At 46.9% G+C, this 16,751-nt stretch overlaps 1 protein-coding gene across 1 annotated transcript; it reads right to left on the bottom strand.

Moving 5' to 3' along the window:
- Positions 1 to 4,024: 4,024 nt before the first annotated feature.
- On the bottom strand, positions 4,025 to 7,713 carry Slc25a4 (solute carrier family 25 member 4). Its single transcript, XM_055593581.1, has 4 exons — positions 7,486 to 7,713; positions 5,772 to 6,258; positions 5,201 to 5,341; positions 4,025 to 4,496 (listed from the first exon to the last, which is right to left on the bottom strand). The coding sequence occupies exons 1-4, from the start codon at positions 7,594 to 7,596 to the stop codon at positions 4,339 to 4,341; spliced, it is 897 nt and encodes a 298-aa protein (XP_055449556.1). The 5' UTR covers positions 7,597 to 7,713; the 3' UTR covers positions 4,025 to 4,338.
- Positions 7,714 to 16,751: the final 9,038 nt, after the last annotated feature.

The following is a 16,751-nucleotide window of genomic DNA, read 5'->3' on the forward strand; positions in this document are numbered from 1 at the left end:
CTGAGTGACACACCTCCTCCAACAATCTACACCTCCTAATCCTTCCCCAAAACAGTTCCACAAACCAGGGACCAAGCATTCAAATACTTGAGTCTGTGGAGGCTATTTTCATTCCATACCTGGCTTACCTCCTTACTGCCAGACTGAATTCGGATCATTAGTGACAACTCCATGTCAAATGCTATCTTACGTTACTTTTCCTGTGAAGGGAACTCCATGACCAAAGCAATTTGGGGAGGAAATGATGTGTTCAGCTTATTCTACCACATCATCACAGTTCATGAATGGAAGTCAGGGCAGAAACTTGAACAAGGCCAAAACTACGCAGGGACCATGAAAAAAATGTGGCTTACCACCTCACTCCTCAAGGCTTATGGAACCCAGGACCACCAGCTCATGAATGGCCTCACCCATAATGGGCTGGGCCCCCCCCCTCCAATCAGTCACTAACTAAGGAAAAACAAACAAAAAACTCTTCAGCAGTAGGTCTCAACTTGACCCCCAGGGGGATCTGCATATCAGATGTTTGCATTACAATTCATAACACAGCTGGAGAGATGGCTTGGAGGTTAAGAGCAGTGTCTGTTCTTCCAAAGGTCCTGAGTTCAATTCCCAGCAACCACATGGTGACTCACAACCATAATGAGATCTGGTGCCCTCTTCTGCAGTATGTAGACAGGATACTGTATAAATAATAATAAACCTTTTAAAAAAAACAATTCATAACGCTAGCAAAATTACAGTTATGAAATAATTTTATGGTTGGGGTCACCACATGAGGAATTGTATTAAAGGGCCGAAGCATTAGGAAAGTTGAGAACTAGTGCCCTACAGGATTTCGTACGACTGGATTATTATGGTGGCATTTCCTCAATTGAGGCTTCCTGTTTGAGGAACCTGCTGTTTGAGCTTGCAGTGCTCCCAGTCGGGATAGCCTTTCTAAGCTTGGTGCTAGACAGAGGACTCCCTCTCCCCAGCAGGGCCTCCTGCTCTGTCTGACCTCATCTGGAGAGTGTCTTCAGGCATAGATGCCTCTAACCATTATGGCCTTTGGCACAGTTCCCTGCTAGCTCTTCCCTCCCTAAGCCTAGGATAATTAAGTACTGTGTTCCTGTTCATATGATAGGGTCGTGCTGCCAAATGCAAATCAAGCATCCTTGGGATTCCTAGTTCTAACCAATTATGTACATGTCCTGGGAGCCCCCCACCCACTCCCCAAGGACTATAAAGTCTTTGTTCACTCCGAATAAAGTTGAGCTATCTTGCTGGAGTGGTTCCCAGAGGCTATTTCATGATGCTCAAGGCTTTCTGATCCCAGCGACCCCTACGTTAGAGGAGACCCACAGCTTCCTCCTCTCTGATGACTCTGGCTTGTGTCAAGATGAGTTAAAACCAGGCAGCACACATGCTAAAGCCTCTTTTCACCGCTTTCCATTAGTTTTGACCTGCTGCATTTCACAAGTTTTTGAAATAATATGCCACTTTGATGACACACTGATTCACTCTCTTGCTTTTGTCTCTGGTGATTTACGCTGACATGTCTTTTGTGATGATTTGTTTTCATGTGTATGTATGTGTGCTGAGTGTAGGTAGGTAAACACCATCTGCATGCAGGGGCACCTGGGTCCCAGGGAGTGTGGGATCCCCTATAGCTAGTTATAGGTGGTTGTAAATTTCAAAATATGGGTGCTTCAAACTGAAAGGGCCCTAGAAAAGCAGCAGGTGATATTACCCAGCAAGTGATAACTTTCCAATGCCAGTGTGTTTTGAATCCATAACAGAGGCTGTGGGCCATCTCTGTGGTTTAATTTTTTAATGTGTGTGTGTGTGTGTGTGTGTGTGTGTGTCATGCATGTGCCACAGTGCACATATGATCCAGTCCAAGGACAACGTGCAAGAGTCAGTTTTCTACCTTGTGAGTTCCAGGAATTAAACTCTTCCGTCCAGATTTAGAGCTTAAGTTTTTCTCACACTGAAAATAAAAGGTGGCTAAAGAGATTCCCAGAGGTCAAATCTTGAGAATTCTAGGTTTTCGCTTGGATGTGACCCCTTTACCCAGACCTTCAGGCTTGAAAGCTTTGTACCCTGACAGTCACAGGACAGCAGGGGAAACCGTGCCTGTCTGCCCCCACTCTTGGTCACAGCATTCTGTCACTGGCCTTGTTCTAGGAATTCCTGTTGAGTGAAGTAGCTACAGTGGAACCAGTTCAACAGGACTCCCGGGGCAAAGAGCAGGCAGGAGAAAACCCGCAACTGGGCCATGTGCAGATGGTGAGATGTGCGGCTTGACGTGCGGCCTGTCCCTCCCTCCACTCTGCTCTCCGCTGCATGCCAGGGAGGGCGGGCTTGGAAAACAATTTGCCGCTTGGCTAGGCTGCGATGACCTACTCTTCCTTCACTGCAGTTAGTTCAGCTACATCTCATGGCCTCCCTGTCAGGCGAAACCCTTAGGTCTGGAAATACTGCAAGTGGCGGCCCAAGTCTTAGGTATGCAACACAAAATTAGTTTTCCTACTGGCCTGTCCTTTTATTTCTGTCAGCAACAGAAACTTGAATCATCGATATCCTGGAACGAAAAGCGGTGTAACTGGAAGACCTCTAGCCTCACCATTTGCTCCTTGTCATATTGAGATTGAGATCTTCTCATCTTTTTAGGCTTTTCCATCCATCTAGACGTCTATCCTGACACTAGATGAGACTCTCGATATGGAAAACACAACATACACTCCTTGATTACTCTGGCGAAAAACAAGGCACCAGTGTGTTACCCCAGAGGGAGTTAATGGGAAGGGCCTGGATAGCCCAACCCCAATCTATCCATCAGGAACTACAGAAAACAGACGTTTAGCTACTTTCCAAGCCTTGCCCAGGGTCTGCTCTTTTCCTGACCCAGAACTACTTGTTTCCCTTTATTTCATGGATGTTTTGCTGCATGCATGTTTGTGCACCACGTGTGCCGAGACCTCAGGAGACCAGAGGAGCGCACACATGAGATCCCCTGGAACTGCGGTGACAGACAGTAGTAGGCCTCCTTGTAGGTGCTGGCAACCAAACCCGGGACCTCAGCAAGAGCACTAGGTGCTTTTAACCCTGAGCCATCTCCCTAGTGTTGTCCCATTTTTCTCTGAAAGTCAAATCCAGATAGGCTTTTCTCCTAGTTCTTACCCTGTTACAGAAAGGGAGTACAAGCGGATACTTTGTATACCTAGATAGTTACTTTCATTCAAGGGCCTCTCCTATCATTCCCCTCCCTGGCTCTGCCCCACTTCTGTTTATTCCCAATCAAGGTTTACTATTATCAAACTGCTTAACCAGTACCATTTCATCTTCTCCTACTAATGCTTCAGGACAGGTTCACTTTTAGATCTTCCCAGGCATAAAATATTAGCTTGATAATTGACACCTTGAAGTGAATGTTGGGGGTGACCCCAGCCCTGGAATTCAATCTCTAACTCTTAAGATAGTATTAAGAGACCCATCCCTTGGGAAGAAATCAGAGCGTGAAGCCTGTCACTGTAATTAGTATCCTTCAAGAGGGACTCTCAGGCTCTCTTCCCACCAGAAGATTCTGGAAGTCACATGGCTGTCACCAGAACTGAATCTCACAGACTCGGGCTTTTGTTTTATGAACCAGCAAATGTATATGGCACTTTGCTATTACAGCCCAAACTGAGACAACTTCAGTGAATACTGTCCACTTATTGGAAATCTCTAGGAATCAGGATTCTGTGCAAGAAAATAAATAAATAAATAAAACCAAAACCAAAAACCTTCCTAAGCAAAATTGCTGTCCCTGTGATTGAAAGCAGAGGCTCATAGTTCCTGAAGACTGGGTGAAAGACATACAGTTGGGGACTGTGGAGAGCCTGTGGTAAGATAGTACATGGCCTGCTTATGGTTGAAAAACAACTATAATGTGTTCAGCATAGAGCATGCATATAGGAGTCCCCAACAAATACAGCCTACTAGAAAATGCGCAATGCTGCTTCTTAATCTGTTAGCAGTTAATGACTTCAGGGAGATAAAGAGTACTGAGTAGTCTTTATTAATGATTCACATTCAGTCACTTTTCCATTATCAGTTCTTCAGTTAATTAATTGAACAAGTATGATAAGCTATCTTCTGTTTGCTGTGAGAATCTAAATGTAAAATAAATACAAAATACCTTTGTGGTTTAATGAATACTCAAATGAAGCATTTTTCTGAGGTATTCCTTATGGTCTGGTTTTCTCCAGGATCTGTCTTTATTTCCTTAAGAATAGTCTGTTAAACCACACAATGGATTTTGAACTTGTGAACTAAGTCCACTGTGAACCAGTGAACTTGTTTTTAGTTACATTAGACATACTTTTTGATCTCATCGTACAACACCAGTACAAAAGCACCACCCATGCCTCTCAATACATTGGACCAGGCACCTTTGAAGAAAGCCTTGGCTCCTTCATCTTTCGCAATCTTCCTCCAGCAGTCAACTGTCCCCGTATACATAATGTCAGCTGTGGAGACAAAGGCAGGTAAGGGTTCCTTCCTTTCTTGAATAACTATTTATCAGGCTATTTTCTAGTAACCCTAATTCCTCACCGTCAACTTCAGAAGTAAAAACTGGAACTATCAACCAGTTCACGCATTGTCAAACTAAAACTGGAAGGCAGGTAGGTAGGAAGGAGTGTTACATTCTACGAATACCAAGATTAGGCAGGAAAAAAAAAACCAAAGGTATGACTGTTGGGTTATACAAAATCCCCTCACATTTGGCGTTCACCTTACAAATAGCAGTTTCATGCTTTTACCTGTGGAAGCTAAAACTATCAAAGCACAATGTCTTCTGATCTAGCTAAAACACCCTTTTTTCATCCACCCTTCCCATGACTAAAGGGAAGCAGGAATTTAAGTGAACAGCTAATTACCTCTTTGCCTTTGCTTATGCACCCAAGCAGTAGAGAAAGAGGACATAAGGGCTATGTAATTAATGCTAAGAATGCCTGGGACCGACTCTAAATAACTATGTTCTCACAATCTTTTTAATAATAAATAAAAAATCCCTGAAGGAAAAGCTAACGGAGAAATTATGGTCTCCGTTTCCTAAGTCCTCACAGAGGAATTTTGCCATTCAATTAAAAAAAAAAAAAAAAGCCTCTTTGCACTTAAGAGTTCTCCAGGGGCAACACCTAAGATTGCCGTCAGCGGAGTTCATGCTTACCCCCTTTCCGGCCAGACTGCATCATCATCCTCCGCCGGACAGTGTCAAAGGGATAGGACACCAGCCCCGCCACTGCGGTCACACTCTGGGCAATCATCCAGCTCACGATAATGTGCACATTCTTGGGGTCTGGCAGCATCCCTGTGAGCACAGCCAAGAAGCAGATGGTGATGAGGTGCTTCCCTCAGCAGCTCGGACCCAACTCCACGACCTGACCTTCCACAGAACCAGCTCCTCCCAAGGACCCCTTCCATGCAACCAAACCAAACCAAAAAAGGCCGCTGCCTTCCCTTAATCCAGAAGCTACAGCTCTCTTCACAGGCTCACTTCTAGCCCATCTGGGTGACTGACAGCTCTGCGTCCTGAGCAGCTATTTATCAGCGGAGGAGGACACAGGCTCCTTTTGTTATCAGTTTAGCCAAACCACACGCATCACCTCCCGAGAACTCTGTTTAGCTCAGGGTAGGAAAGGAGACTAATAAACACAAAGGTCTCTGAGGGAAGACGGGCCATACAGAATCCTCTCTCCACACCCCTACCCCACCCCTTCCACCTCAAATCCCCCGCTCACCCTTGGCAGTGTCATAGACTCCGAAGTAGGCAGCTCGGTAGATGATGATGCCCTGGACAGACACACTGAAACCTTGGTAGAGACCCTTCAGGCCATCAGACTTGAAGATCTTGGTGAGACAGTCGCCCAGCCCACTGAACTCACGCTGGGAAGCCCCCTTGCCCACGTCGGCAGCCAGCCTGGTTCTGGCAAAGTCCAGCGGGTAGACGAAGCAGAGGGAGGTGGCGCCGGCTGCCCCACCGGAAGCCAGGTTCCCGGCGAAGTAGCGCCAGAACTGCTTATGCCGATCCACGCCTCCCAGGAAGATCTGCTTGTACTTGTCCTTGAAGGCGAAGTTCAGGGCTTGAGTGGGGAAGTACCGGATCACGTTGGCCAGGTTACCCCTCCAGAAGGAGAGGAAGCCCTGCTCCTTGGGAATTCTCACGACGCAATCAATGATGCCTTTGTACTGCTTCTCTGCACTTATCTGTTTGCTGGCATGCTGGACCTAGTTGGGGGCAGGGCAGGGTGGGTGACAGAGGACAGGCGGGGAGAAGAGAAGGGGAAGACAGGAGGAAAAAAATGTTTGTACTTCCTCAATTTCCTGTTTATTCTCTTGCTTTATAAGGACAGGGTCATCTTCGGTAGCCCAGGCTAGCCTGGAAAGTCAAACTCTCCCTGCATTAGTTAGCCTCCCAAATGCTGGAGTACAGCTGTGGACTGCCCGGGATTCTCACCCACTCTTCCCTTTCCTCCTCAAGAGACAGAAGGGAATTCCAATTGCGTTTTATTTTAATGTATCAGGAATCAAGCAGTTTATCAAAAATGCCAATAAATGTTAGTTACTTGACTAAGCTAAAAAGAAAAAAAAATCATTACACGGGCATTTGAGGGAAATTCCCTGCAGGCTTATGGGAGGCACAGATAAAGATCCTTCCCTCAAGGGCTCTTAACATAGGGAGCTGCTGACCATCCCCGCTGCTTCACTCTCACGTCCCTCGAGACAAGCCTGTCTAAGCAGTAGATGGATGAAAATTTCCAAGCAGTCGATTGTTGGGTTAATACCGCTATCACCAATCTGTTACACCATGGTGCTGATCGGTTCAGACTCCCAAATGGCCATCCCCACTAAATGGCGACTGCTTCTGCGATAGAATCATATGTGGACGGGGTGGCTAAGGCGATCTGAATTTATCCTGAAAATTCCTTGCGAATTTCTGCCTTGGTGTCTCCATCCGTGAAACACAGGCCACGAATTCGCATCTTGGAGAGGTAACGGGAAGATGAATGAAATCAATGTCAGGCTATAGCGCAGTGCGATTCCCCAGTCCTGATGGTTCTTTTGTAAAAGGTGGATGCGGATAAGGAGGTGCAAAGGATGCCGCCAAAGGGTGAGGCCCGACCTAAGAGGCCTTGGGTGGAATGCCGCTTGCTGTACCGGGCGCAGGAGCTGGCTCGAGGTAGTCCGGCTTCGGGGTGGGTTTCCATATATAGACACCCCAACGCGGGCGCCACCCGACACCACGCATCTGCCACTGACGCTGGACCTGTGTCTATCTGCGTAGAGGGCACCTTCCCCTTCGCGTAGGCCACGGGCTTGCGGCCTAGCACAGATTTTCCGCAGCGCCGTGCGCGCCCACGCCGCAGCATCCCCGCGCCCCTCGCGCATCCCCGCACCCCGTCCGCATCCCCTGCGCCCCGCCGCGCCCCGCCCGCGCCACCCAGCCGTCCTCACCTGCAGCAGCAGTTTGACCCTCTCGATCGGGGCGACAGCGGTCTTGGAGACGGCGGCGGCGATGCCACCCGCCAGGAAGTCCTTCAGGAAGCTCAGAGCCTGATCCCCCATGCCGAAAGCCGGGCGCGCACAGCCTGCAAGGAGCCGCTCTCTCGCTCTTGCCTACGCCCGGCCAGACGCCGCCACCCCGTCTCCGTCCCTGCACGACGCGAAGGGACCGCCCGCCTGACCGCAGCCCTCCTTATATCCCCGGCTCGGCGTCTCGCGAGAGGAGGAGGGACCCCGGCCAAGCGCGCAGCGCGCATTGGCTGCGCGGGTCCCCGGACAGCCCCTCTCCATCCCCCTCCGTTGCAGAGGGCATTGGGGGCGAAGACGTTTCCGGGAGCGAGGGGTGGGTTGGGGGGCCCGTGCTTGCAGCTTGGGACGTTTAAAGGGCAAATTCATGTTATCGGTCCCAGCGAGCCGAGGGAACACCGTGTCTCTGCCCGCCTGTGGGCTGCTATATTTATAGCTCAAGAGGGTTTAGCCTGGGGCGGATCTGGGGACCAGGGGCCCGACGCCTCCGAGGAAGGTCTCTTTAACCTGCATCCTGCACCATTGTGCTCCTGGCCTGGCGATTTCAGCCTTCCGCCCCTTCCCCGCTGTCAGGGCGTTGCCAGCTAGAGCTCACTGTCTGGATTGGGGCCTCTGCAGAGCTCTGCGTTTCTGCAAATAAATTATACTCCTCCCAAATCCACACTAACACCTTTTTATGCCGCTATTGCCTCAGAGTGTTGGGCAAGCCCCTGTCTCCGGCTTCTCTCCATTCAAACCTTGAACCATTCAATCTGTTAGGAAGTATTTATACACCCGGCACTCTGCGCCATCAAGAAAAAAAAAAAAAAAAAAGCGGAATGCAAGGCCGCTAGATGGATACTCCGTTTGGCAGTGAATGTGGGTGTCTGGCTTTTCTGTTAGCTCGGCCTGTCAGACACCTCAATCTGAGGACTCCTAAGAACAAGACACTCCTTCCCCAGCCTCTCGGCTGTCTGTCTCTAGGCTCCCGGCTTCTCTTGTAGACAGACCTCTGGAGGGCATGAATGAACGCTCTGCTATTAATGTAATCTCAACGCTCTTCTGCGCAGAGTGGTTCCTTCCAGTTTTCTGGTGGCTTCCTGAGTATCAGAGCCCTCAGCCTTTCGGGAAGGTCGAATCCTTGGCTGTGCCTGACCGCCTCTGTAATGAGCAGCCTGAGGTTGGGGAGCTTAGCCGCGCTGTCTAATCCCAGCAAAGGGATTGCAATTAATTTTTTAAATATATGGATATGAGATTTCGTTTCCAATACCTCTTCTTTAAAGCACTTCAAACATAACTGTGCATATTTTCCAAACTGCTGTCTCTTCCCAAGAATAAATGCAATTCGCTTTTTCTTTTCTTTTCTTTTTTTTTTTTCCGACAGGTTTCTCTGTGTAGTCATGGGGGTCGTACTCGCCTTTTAGACCAGGATGGCCTCGAATTCACAGCGATCCTTCTGCCTCCGCCTCCGCCTCCCGAGCCCTAGGATTAAAGGTGTGCTCTACCACGTCCTGCTGCAATTAGATTTTTAAATTACAGCCCTCACTCTTGTTCTTTTCCCACATTTGCTAACCTTCGTTTGGGCATTTGACAAGGCTTGTGCATCTTCTTAAATGTTCGCTGATCCATGCAGACTTCATGTTGGTGTTGATTGAGCTGCAGCTGTGTGTTGCTCAGAGCCTAAAGACTTAGTAGAGCATAGGTCACTAGCTGGATGCCAGGAGCGCATAGGTGATGTATTTATTTGTAGCTGGGGCCCGGTTAGAGTTAAGGGGAAACAAGAACTTGTTACAATGTTGCTAGAGGTCAAACAAGACAGAAGCAAAGACAAACACAAAAGGCAACTCTGTGTCCCTTCTGAAGACGCTAGCTGAGCAATCACTGTGTACCAGGAAGTGTGGCCTCTATAGGCAACACAAGTAGCACCTTGAGCCACTTCCAAGGACCTTGCAGTTCCGTGTGCTTGTCACAGTTTCACATAGCAATTTCCATGGATAGTATAATTCACACAGTCACAATTGTAATTGTGTATCTACTGCATTCAGCTCTATTAATATTGAGCAGTAACTTAGGTCATTTTCCTTTCAGTTGTGTTAGAGATGTCCCTCTTTATTTACTTATTTTATTTTGATATACATATAATTTTTCCATTTATTAAGGGCAAAAGCAAGTTCGCAAACTTTTTATTTCTTTTATTGAAAATATTTTTTTTCTGGCTACAACTGAGATGTAAAGTGAATTAATTAATGAATTTTTAAAAAGAAAATACATTTTTTCAAACAATATGTTCTGATTACGGTTTTCCCTCCCCTTGCTCTGCCTAGTTCCTCCTCCACTCCCATGAAGATCCATACCCTCTCTGTCTCTCATTAGAAAACAATCATGTAGGGGCTGGAGAGATGGCTGAGTGATTAAGAGCACTCACAGCTGTTCCAGAGGATCCAGGTTCAATTCCCAGCACCCACATGGCAACTCACAACTGTCTGTAAGTCCAGTTCCAGTGGACCTGACACCCTCATACAGGCAAAGAAAAACAATGCACAAAGTAAATAAATAATTTAAGAAAGAAAGAAGGAAAGAAGCTGAGTAAGATGGCACAAGCCTGCAATCCCAGCATCCTGGGAGGCAGAGGCAGGCAGATCTCTGTGAGTTCAAGGTCAGCCTGGTCTACAAATTGAGTCCAGAACAACCAAGTTACACAAACAAACCCTGTCTCAAGGAATACCATTAAAAACACAAAACCACAAGCCATAATATAACTGAATGGAGAAAAAAATAAAAAATAAGAAGTCACCATACTATGACTGCTCCTAGGTATGGTGGAGGACAAGGTTTATTGAAGATGTGTGGGAGAGCACAGCCAGAGGCAGGAACATCTTGGAGAGTCCGGAGTGAACAGGACCCTGAGACAAGCCTTGAGAGGAGAGGGGGGAGGAGAGAGCCAAACCAAGAGGACAGGAGGATAAAGAGTAGAAGGAAAAAGAGCCAACTAACCAAAATGGTTGGATTACATAGGGCAGGGCAGCTGGGAGAAGAGCAGCCTAGACTCTGGGCTGGAGAAGTTTAGGGCAGAGGCCCTGTAACAGGTACAGGTACGGAATAAGGGTTGCTGGGAGTTCCTGGTAGCCAGGTCCACTCAGATGTTCATTTGCCCTGGGGTTGAAACCCAACAATAATATGCAAAGGACTTGTAAGGTTAAAACAAAAAAGAAGTGCCCTGGTTCAACAGTATGAGACAAAAAGAAGAGAAAAGAAAAGAAAAGAAGAGACATCCTCTAAAGATGACCTTGAGTTTGTACTGCTGAGCTTGTGGCCTCCTCTCAAAAGTGGTTTGTTTCCCAAGTGAGACTCCCTTGGAGAAAACGAAATCTTCCTTTGCAAACGGTTATTATTATCGGTTGGAGGTGGCTTCAGGATTAGGGATAGGGGTGTGGCCCACAGCTCCTTTCAGCAATCTGACCCCACCTCAGTGCAGCCCATGCAGGCCCTGTGCTTGCTTCCAGTCTCTGGGAGTTCAATAGGTGCACTGATTACGTTGATTTCGAGGAATCTTGTCTCCTTGATGCCCTCCATCCCCTCTGGCTCCTACACTCTTTCTGCCTCCTCTTTCAAGAATTCCCTGCGCCTTGAAGGGAGGAATCTGATAGAGACAGTTCACCCAGGGCTGAGTGTTTCAAGGTCTCCCAGTCTGCGTATTTCCTGGCTTTGGTCTCTGAGTTTGTTCCCATCTGTTGCAGGAAGGAGCTTCTCTGAGGGTGCATGGCTGAGCAAGGCACAGATCTATGATTACAGCAGAATGTCACTAGGAGTTATTGTGTTACCACATACCTTTAGCAGAGCAGAAGTTTTAGTATTCCCTTAGGTTCCTGGACTATCAAGTCTCAGATTCTTGGTCACCCAACAACATCGGGGATGGGTCCCATCTGACGGAGCAGGCCTTCCATCAGATACTAGTTGGTTACTCCCACAAGTCTGTGCCACTAGTGCCACTGTGCTACTACTGTAGCTCACAAGCGGGTCACCACTGTAGATCAAAGGGTTTTGCGGCCGGGTTGGTGTTTACCTTTCTCGGAGTTCTTTCTAGTACCAAGAATGCTTCTTTGTAGGGATGAAATCTCCAGGTAGGTTCCGGCTCAATTCCTCCACATTCAATAGAGATGTTGCTTATGGGTGTTGTGAAAAACAATGTTGCTACCGGAACACTAAACCTTCATTTTCTTCTTTGTTTCCTTCCCACCTGAGCCCAAAATAGAATGGATACATTTTAAAGGTTTTGTAGCTCCTGAAACAATTCAAAAAATTATCCTTGGGCTCATCAGACAAAGGTGCTTGCCTCCCAACCTGATGACCTGAGTTTGATCCTCAGGCCCATCATGGTAGGAGAGAACTGATTCTGAAGGTGTCCTCTGACCCACCACCACCACCACCACCACCCCTGGACACATACCTCTAACTAAATAAAATAAATTATTCTTGAGAAATTGGACCCATCAGTAATATAATGTGGTCTTGTTTCTCATTGCTCCTCCTCCAATGCTGGCTTAAAAAATATTTCAGTCATTTGTGGCATTTCACAAGTTTGTGATAAAGTTGTGCATGTGATGCACTTTAACTTGGAAGAATTTTATTTTATTTTGTACAAATTTTAGTCTTTATTGAACATTGGCAGAAAAGCAGAGTACTTATACTAACATTTATTTATGTACTTGAGATACTAAATATGTTGAGTAATTTCTCATTTTGTTTCTTATTTGATTTTTGTTCTAATCGTGATATTTATCTATAAATAAGTTTATATTATAAATATTATTACAATAATAATCTTTTCTATAAATAGAATGATGACCCTTCATAGGTATACTAGGCTATTTTCTTCTACTTTGGAAAAAAAATTTCAGTTATTTTTAAGGTATCTAACACATGTTTGGATCTGCTGGTACATACCTTTAATGCCAGTACATGGAAGGCAAAGGCAGGCATGTCTCTGTGTGTTCGAAAGGCCAGCCTGGTCTACATAGCAAATTCCAGGCCAATCAGTGCTACACAGTAAGATTGTGTTTTAAAACAAAATAACAAAAAAACATTATGATGAAGATCTGTGGATCCAGTTTCACTCTTCTCCATACCATCCTGGGATATCCCAACATCGATTCTTTATTTCAAAGACTGGTTGATTTGTATGTGTAACCCGTGGATCTCTGTGCATCACACACATGCAGTTCCCAAGGAAGCCAGAAAAGGGCGTGAGATCTCCCTGGGACTGAGGTTGTAGGTGGTTGTAGCCGCCACAGGAGTGTGAGGGTTGGAACCTAAGTCCTCTGGAAGGGCGGCCAGGCTCTTCACTGCTGAGCCACCTCTGCGGCCTCCAACATTAATTATCAAATAGGTATTTCCTACTCTATAATAATATGTCCCCATAGATCAATTCTAATTTGCCATACACTAAGTTATAGGATGGTTTAAGATTGATGAAACCCTACATGATGGCTTATTTTCTTCATTTCTTTGGAGAAAAGAAAAACTACAAACACTTAAAAATTTAGAAAGGAAAAAAAAAAAAGCTGGTGTGTCTGGATTTTTTACAATCACGCTTTCCAAGTACTAAAACAGCCCTAGGAAAAAATTAACAGACGTTTAAACTGAACACAAACCCCATGGACATATTGACTCAGGAAGTATGTCGTTGTTGGTGGTATTCAGTTGCAGTCATCAGAATTTCTGCTGTTTTCTGAGGAGGAGATACCACGTTTCTCCTTGCCCCCCCCCCCCCCAGTCGGAGGAAGAGAGTGGCTGGAATCTTTCACAGGAGGCTTTCCACGGAGGCCCAGCCATGTCCTCCCGGCACGTGGATCTACTCAGGAAAGAGAGGCCTCAGATGCCCTCGGGGCCTGAGCAGCAGCGTGTGATCACAAGACTCCGGTATCGCTTACACAGAGCAGGCAGAGAATGGAGCTAGGCAGAACTTGTGTCTCCCAGCCTGCCCCGGTGTTCCCTGGCCTTGTGCCAGCGTAAGAACGGACCAAGCGTCTAGATAACAGCGAGCCATGCTCTCTCCGGGCGGCGTGCTCTGTAGGAAAGACGGTGAGGTTTGAGCTGACCTTTGGGATTTTTTCAGTCAACAGTTTTACAGAATTAAATCACTTTTTTACCAAAATGGGAGCTGAGAGCTGGAGAGAGGGGTCCACCCGATAAAGAAAAGCACGACGCCCATGAGCTCCTGCCCCTCTCCAGCTGCAGACAACGCTCTACTTGGTCAATTTCGCTTAAGGCAAAGAAGATTAAAATATTTCACGATTTGTTTATGCATTAGCGCATTGCACAGAGGACACACTTGGGTGACGTTCCTCGGGTGCACCTACCCCGTCCCCCTCTTTCTCTCTCTCTCAACAGGGTTTCTCAGTGGCAAGGATGGCCAAGCAGGCTAAGTTGGCTTGCTAGAGAGCCCAAGGGATCCACTTGTTCCTGGTTCCCCAGCACTGTGCTTACAAGCAGGCCACCAGGCATTTGTTTGTTTGTTTCAAGACAGGGTTTTTCCGGGTAGCCTTGGCTGTCCTGGACTTGCTTTGTAGACCAGGCTGGCATTAACTCACAGTGATCCACCTGCCTCTGCCTCCCTGGGTGCTGGGATTAAAGGCCTGCACCACCACGCCTGGTATGCTTTTTTTTTTTTTTTAAACCCAGTAATTCTAGAAAATTCTCACTCTGCACTGGTCAGTTCCCTTGTATATTCACTTCTCTCATATTCTTCTTAGTCACACTTAAAATGGCGCAAGTCGGTGTCCATTCCACTCACCCACTGTCCCCTTTTCATCTTCCTATCAGCACTATTGACTGCTGCTTCTCGTTCCCGAAGCCTCTGCAGGGCACTCGGAACTCGGAGGGCCACAGCAGGGAGGTCTAGAGCATGCCGTCCACAAGGCTGTGACAGTGCAGTGTGTGACAAGAGTCCTAATAAAATCTCTGCTTGTGCGTTGGGCTGAATGGTCTCTACTGTGCTACAGCCACAACTTGTAGTGTTGACTTATTTTATTTTTATGTATGTGTCTGTGTGGGAGAGAGAGAGAGGAAGCTAGGAGACCAGAAGAAAAAGATCAGAGCTAGAGTTACAGCCGATTGCCCACCACTTGGATGCTGGGAACCAAATTCAGGTCTTCTGAAAGAGGAGCCAGCTCTCCTAACCACTAATCTCAGTGCCTCCCTAAATAGTTTTGGTTTTAGTTTTAAATTGGGGGGGGGATGGGCCATCGTGTGCAAATATGAGTGCAGGTGACCTTGGAGGCCAAAAGAAAGTGCCAAACCCCCTGGAGTTATGTGGAGGTGGCTGTGAGCTACCGACCTGGACCTGCGTTCTAGAAAACAAACTTGGATCCTCTGCTCTCTTTTTTTCTTTTTCTTTTTTTGCTTTTCCCGTTTTGTTTTGTTTTCCAAGACAGGGTTTCTCTGTGTAGCCTTGGCTGTCCTGGAGCTCATGCTGTAGACCAGGCTGGACTCCAACTCACAGAGATTCTCCTGCTTCTGCAGCCCAAGTGCTGGGATCAAAGGGGTGAGCCCCCCCTCACCCCCGCACCTGGCTACATGCTCTTATGTGCTAAGGCATCCAGTTCCCAAAACTTCTATTTTCAGTGTCCTATAAAATATTTATTTAAGAAAAAAAGATTCTGTCAGAAGAATTTGGAGCGGAAACATTAGCGGGAACAGCGGAGAGGCAGGGAAGCTCTGGAGCAGAGAGAGGCTGGTGGAAGACGCTGCTCTCAGAAGGCTTCTGTGGAGCTGAGCCAGGCCGGCCCTGGGATGCAGGTGGCAAGGAAGCATGGATGGTGCCCAGCCCCGGAGGCCAAGCTAATGCGGGTAGACTTTGTGCTCCCTCGAGATGAGCATCCCGCTGTCCTTTTCTACCGGATCTCAGGACCTCAGCGTCCTTTATACAGGACAAGTATATTTGGAATGTATGGCTTGGTCGACCTTACAGTAAAGCCTTTCCTGCTAACATCCTCTGGCTTCACTGATATGCAGCCCCAAGCTACCTAAATCTGACCTCACCGATTTTCCAAGTACATTTTGAACTGGCTCCTCCGATGTTTAGTGTTTCATACAAAACATTCTATTTAGAAACAAATGTTTAACACATGATATCAGAAATCTCTTCTTTTGTTTGTTTGGATTGTTTTTGTTTTGTTTTGTTTTTCAAGATGGTTTCTCTGTGTAGCCTTGGCTATACTGGACGTGGTTTGTAGACCAGGCTGGCCTCGAACTCACAGCAACCCACCCATCTCAGCCTCCCTGGAGACAATTTTTTTAAACCAAAGAATAACAATTTAATCTTCTATTTTGCGGAGGTTCTTAGTATCTTCACACAATTTCTTTGCTCTGAAAGACGTTCTTTTTACAACCCACAAGACATGCTGTAGCAGGGAAGCAGAAAAATAGAACACTCAGAGACCAAAGAATGTGTTCTATTAGCATGGTAATTTTTTAATTGAGAAAAAAATCACATATAAACAATAAACATGCCATAAGATATCAAAGGGAAAACAAAGTTTCCTGCTCACTTGTCCACAAGAAGGTTACATAAAGATTTTCCAGACCTTTATAGAAGGGGAGAGAGAGAAAGAGAAAAAAAAAGACTTGATGGGGTTCCTGAGAAAGAAGGCTCTGTGGTATGCTCCAGGGAAGACAAGAGGGGGGAAATGACTGGCTAGTGTTGGATTAGATGCAGCTCCATGGAGGATATCCGGGAACAAGAGAAGCTCAGTGGAGCAAGAGCTGGGTGCCTGGCCTGGAGTCTGCTGCTGTACTGAGCCCTGGATGCCCCCATTACGTTTCACCTGCCCCGACATAGTTGCAGAAACAGCAGAGCAACACTTGCTATCCAAGGACACCGGGAAGCCAGAAGAGCCTCATGCCCAGAAGTGAGAGAAGTGTCACAAGTGACCTTGACAGAGCCGTGACTGAAAGCCTGAGGCCCTGGCAACGTGGACCCGTAGAGTTCCGGGCCATGCGGCACTCTCCTAAGTCACAGCTCTGTAGAATAGCCCTGGAATGCTGGAAGGTAGGTGTCACTCCGCTGGAAAGCACCAGAGAAGGGGCAAGGTGAATAGCCGGCAGAATGAGATCTCTAATTGAAATTAAGTTGCTTTTCCCAGCTGAGCTTTGAGAACCGATAATTCATTTTCACAGTAGTGTTCTCCTGTTTATAGAAGAAATACGCTGAA

Source organism: Psammomys obesus, unplaced genomic scaffold (genome assembly GCF_907164565.1).
Source record: "Psammomys obesus unplaced genomic scaffold, mPsaObe1.curated_primary_1811, whole genome shotgun sequence".
NCBI classification, from domain to species: domain Eukaryota; kingdom Metazoa; phylum Chordata; class Mammalia; order Rodentia; family Muridae; genus Psammomys; species Psammomys obesus.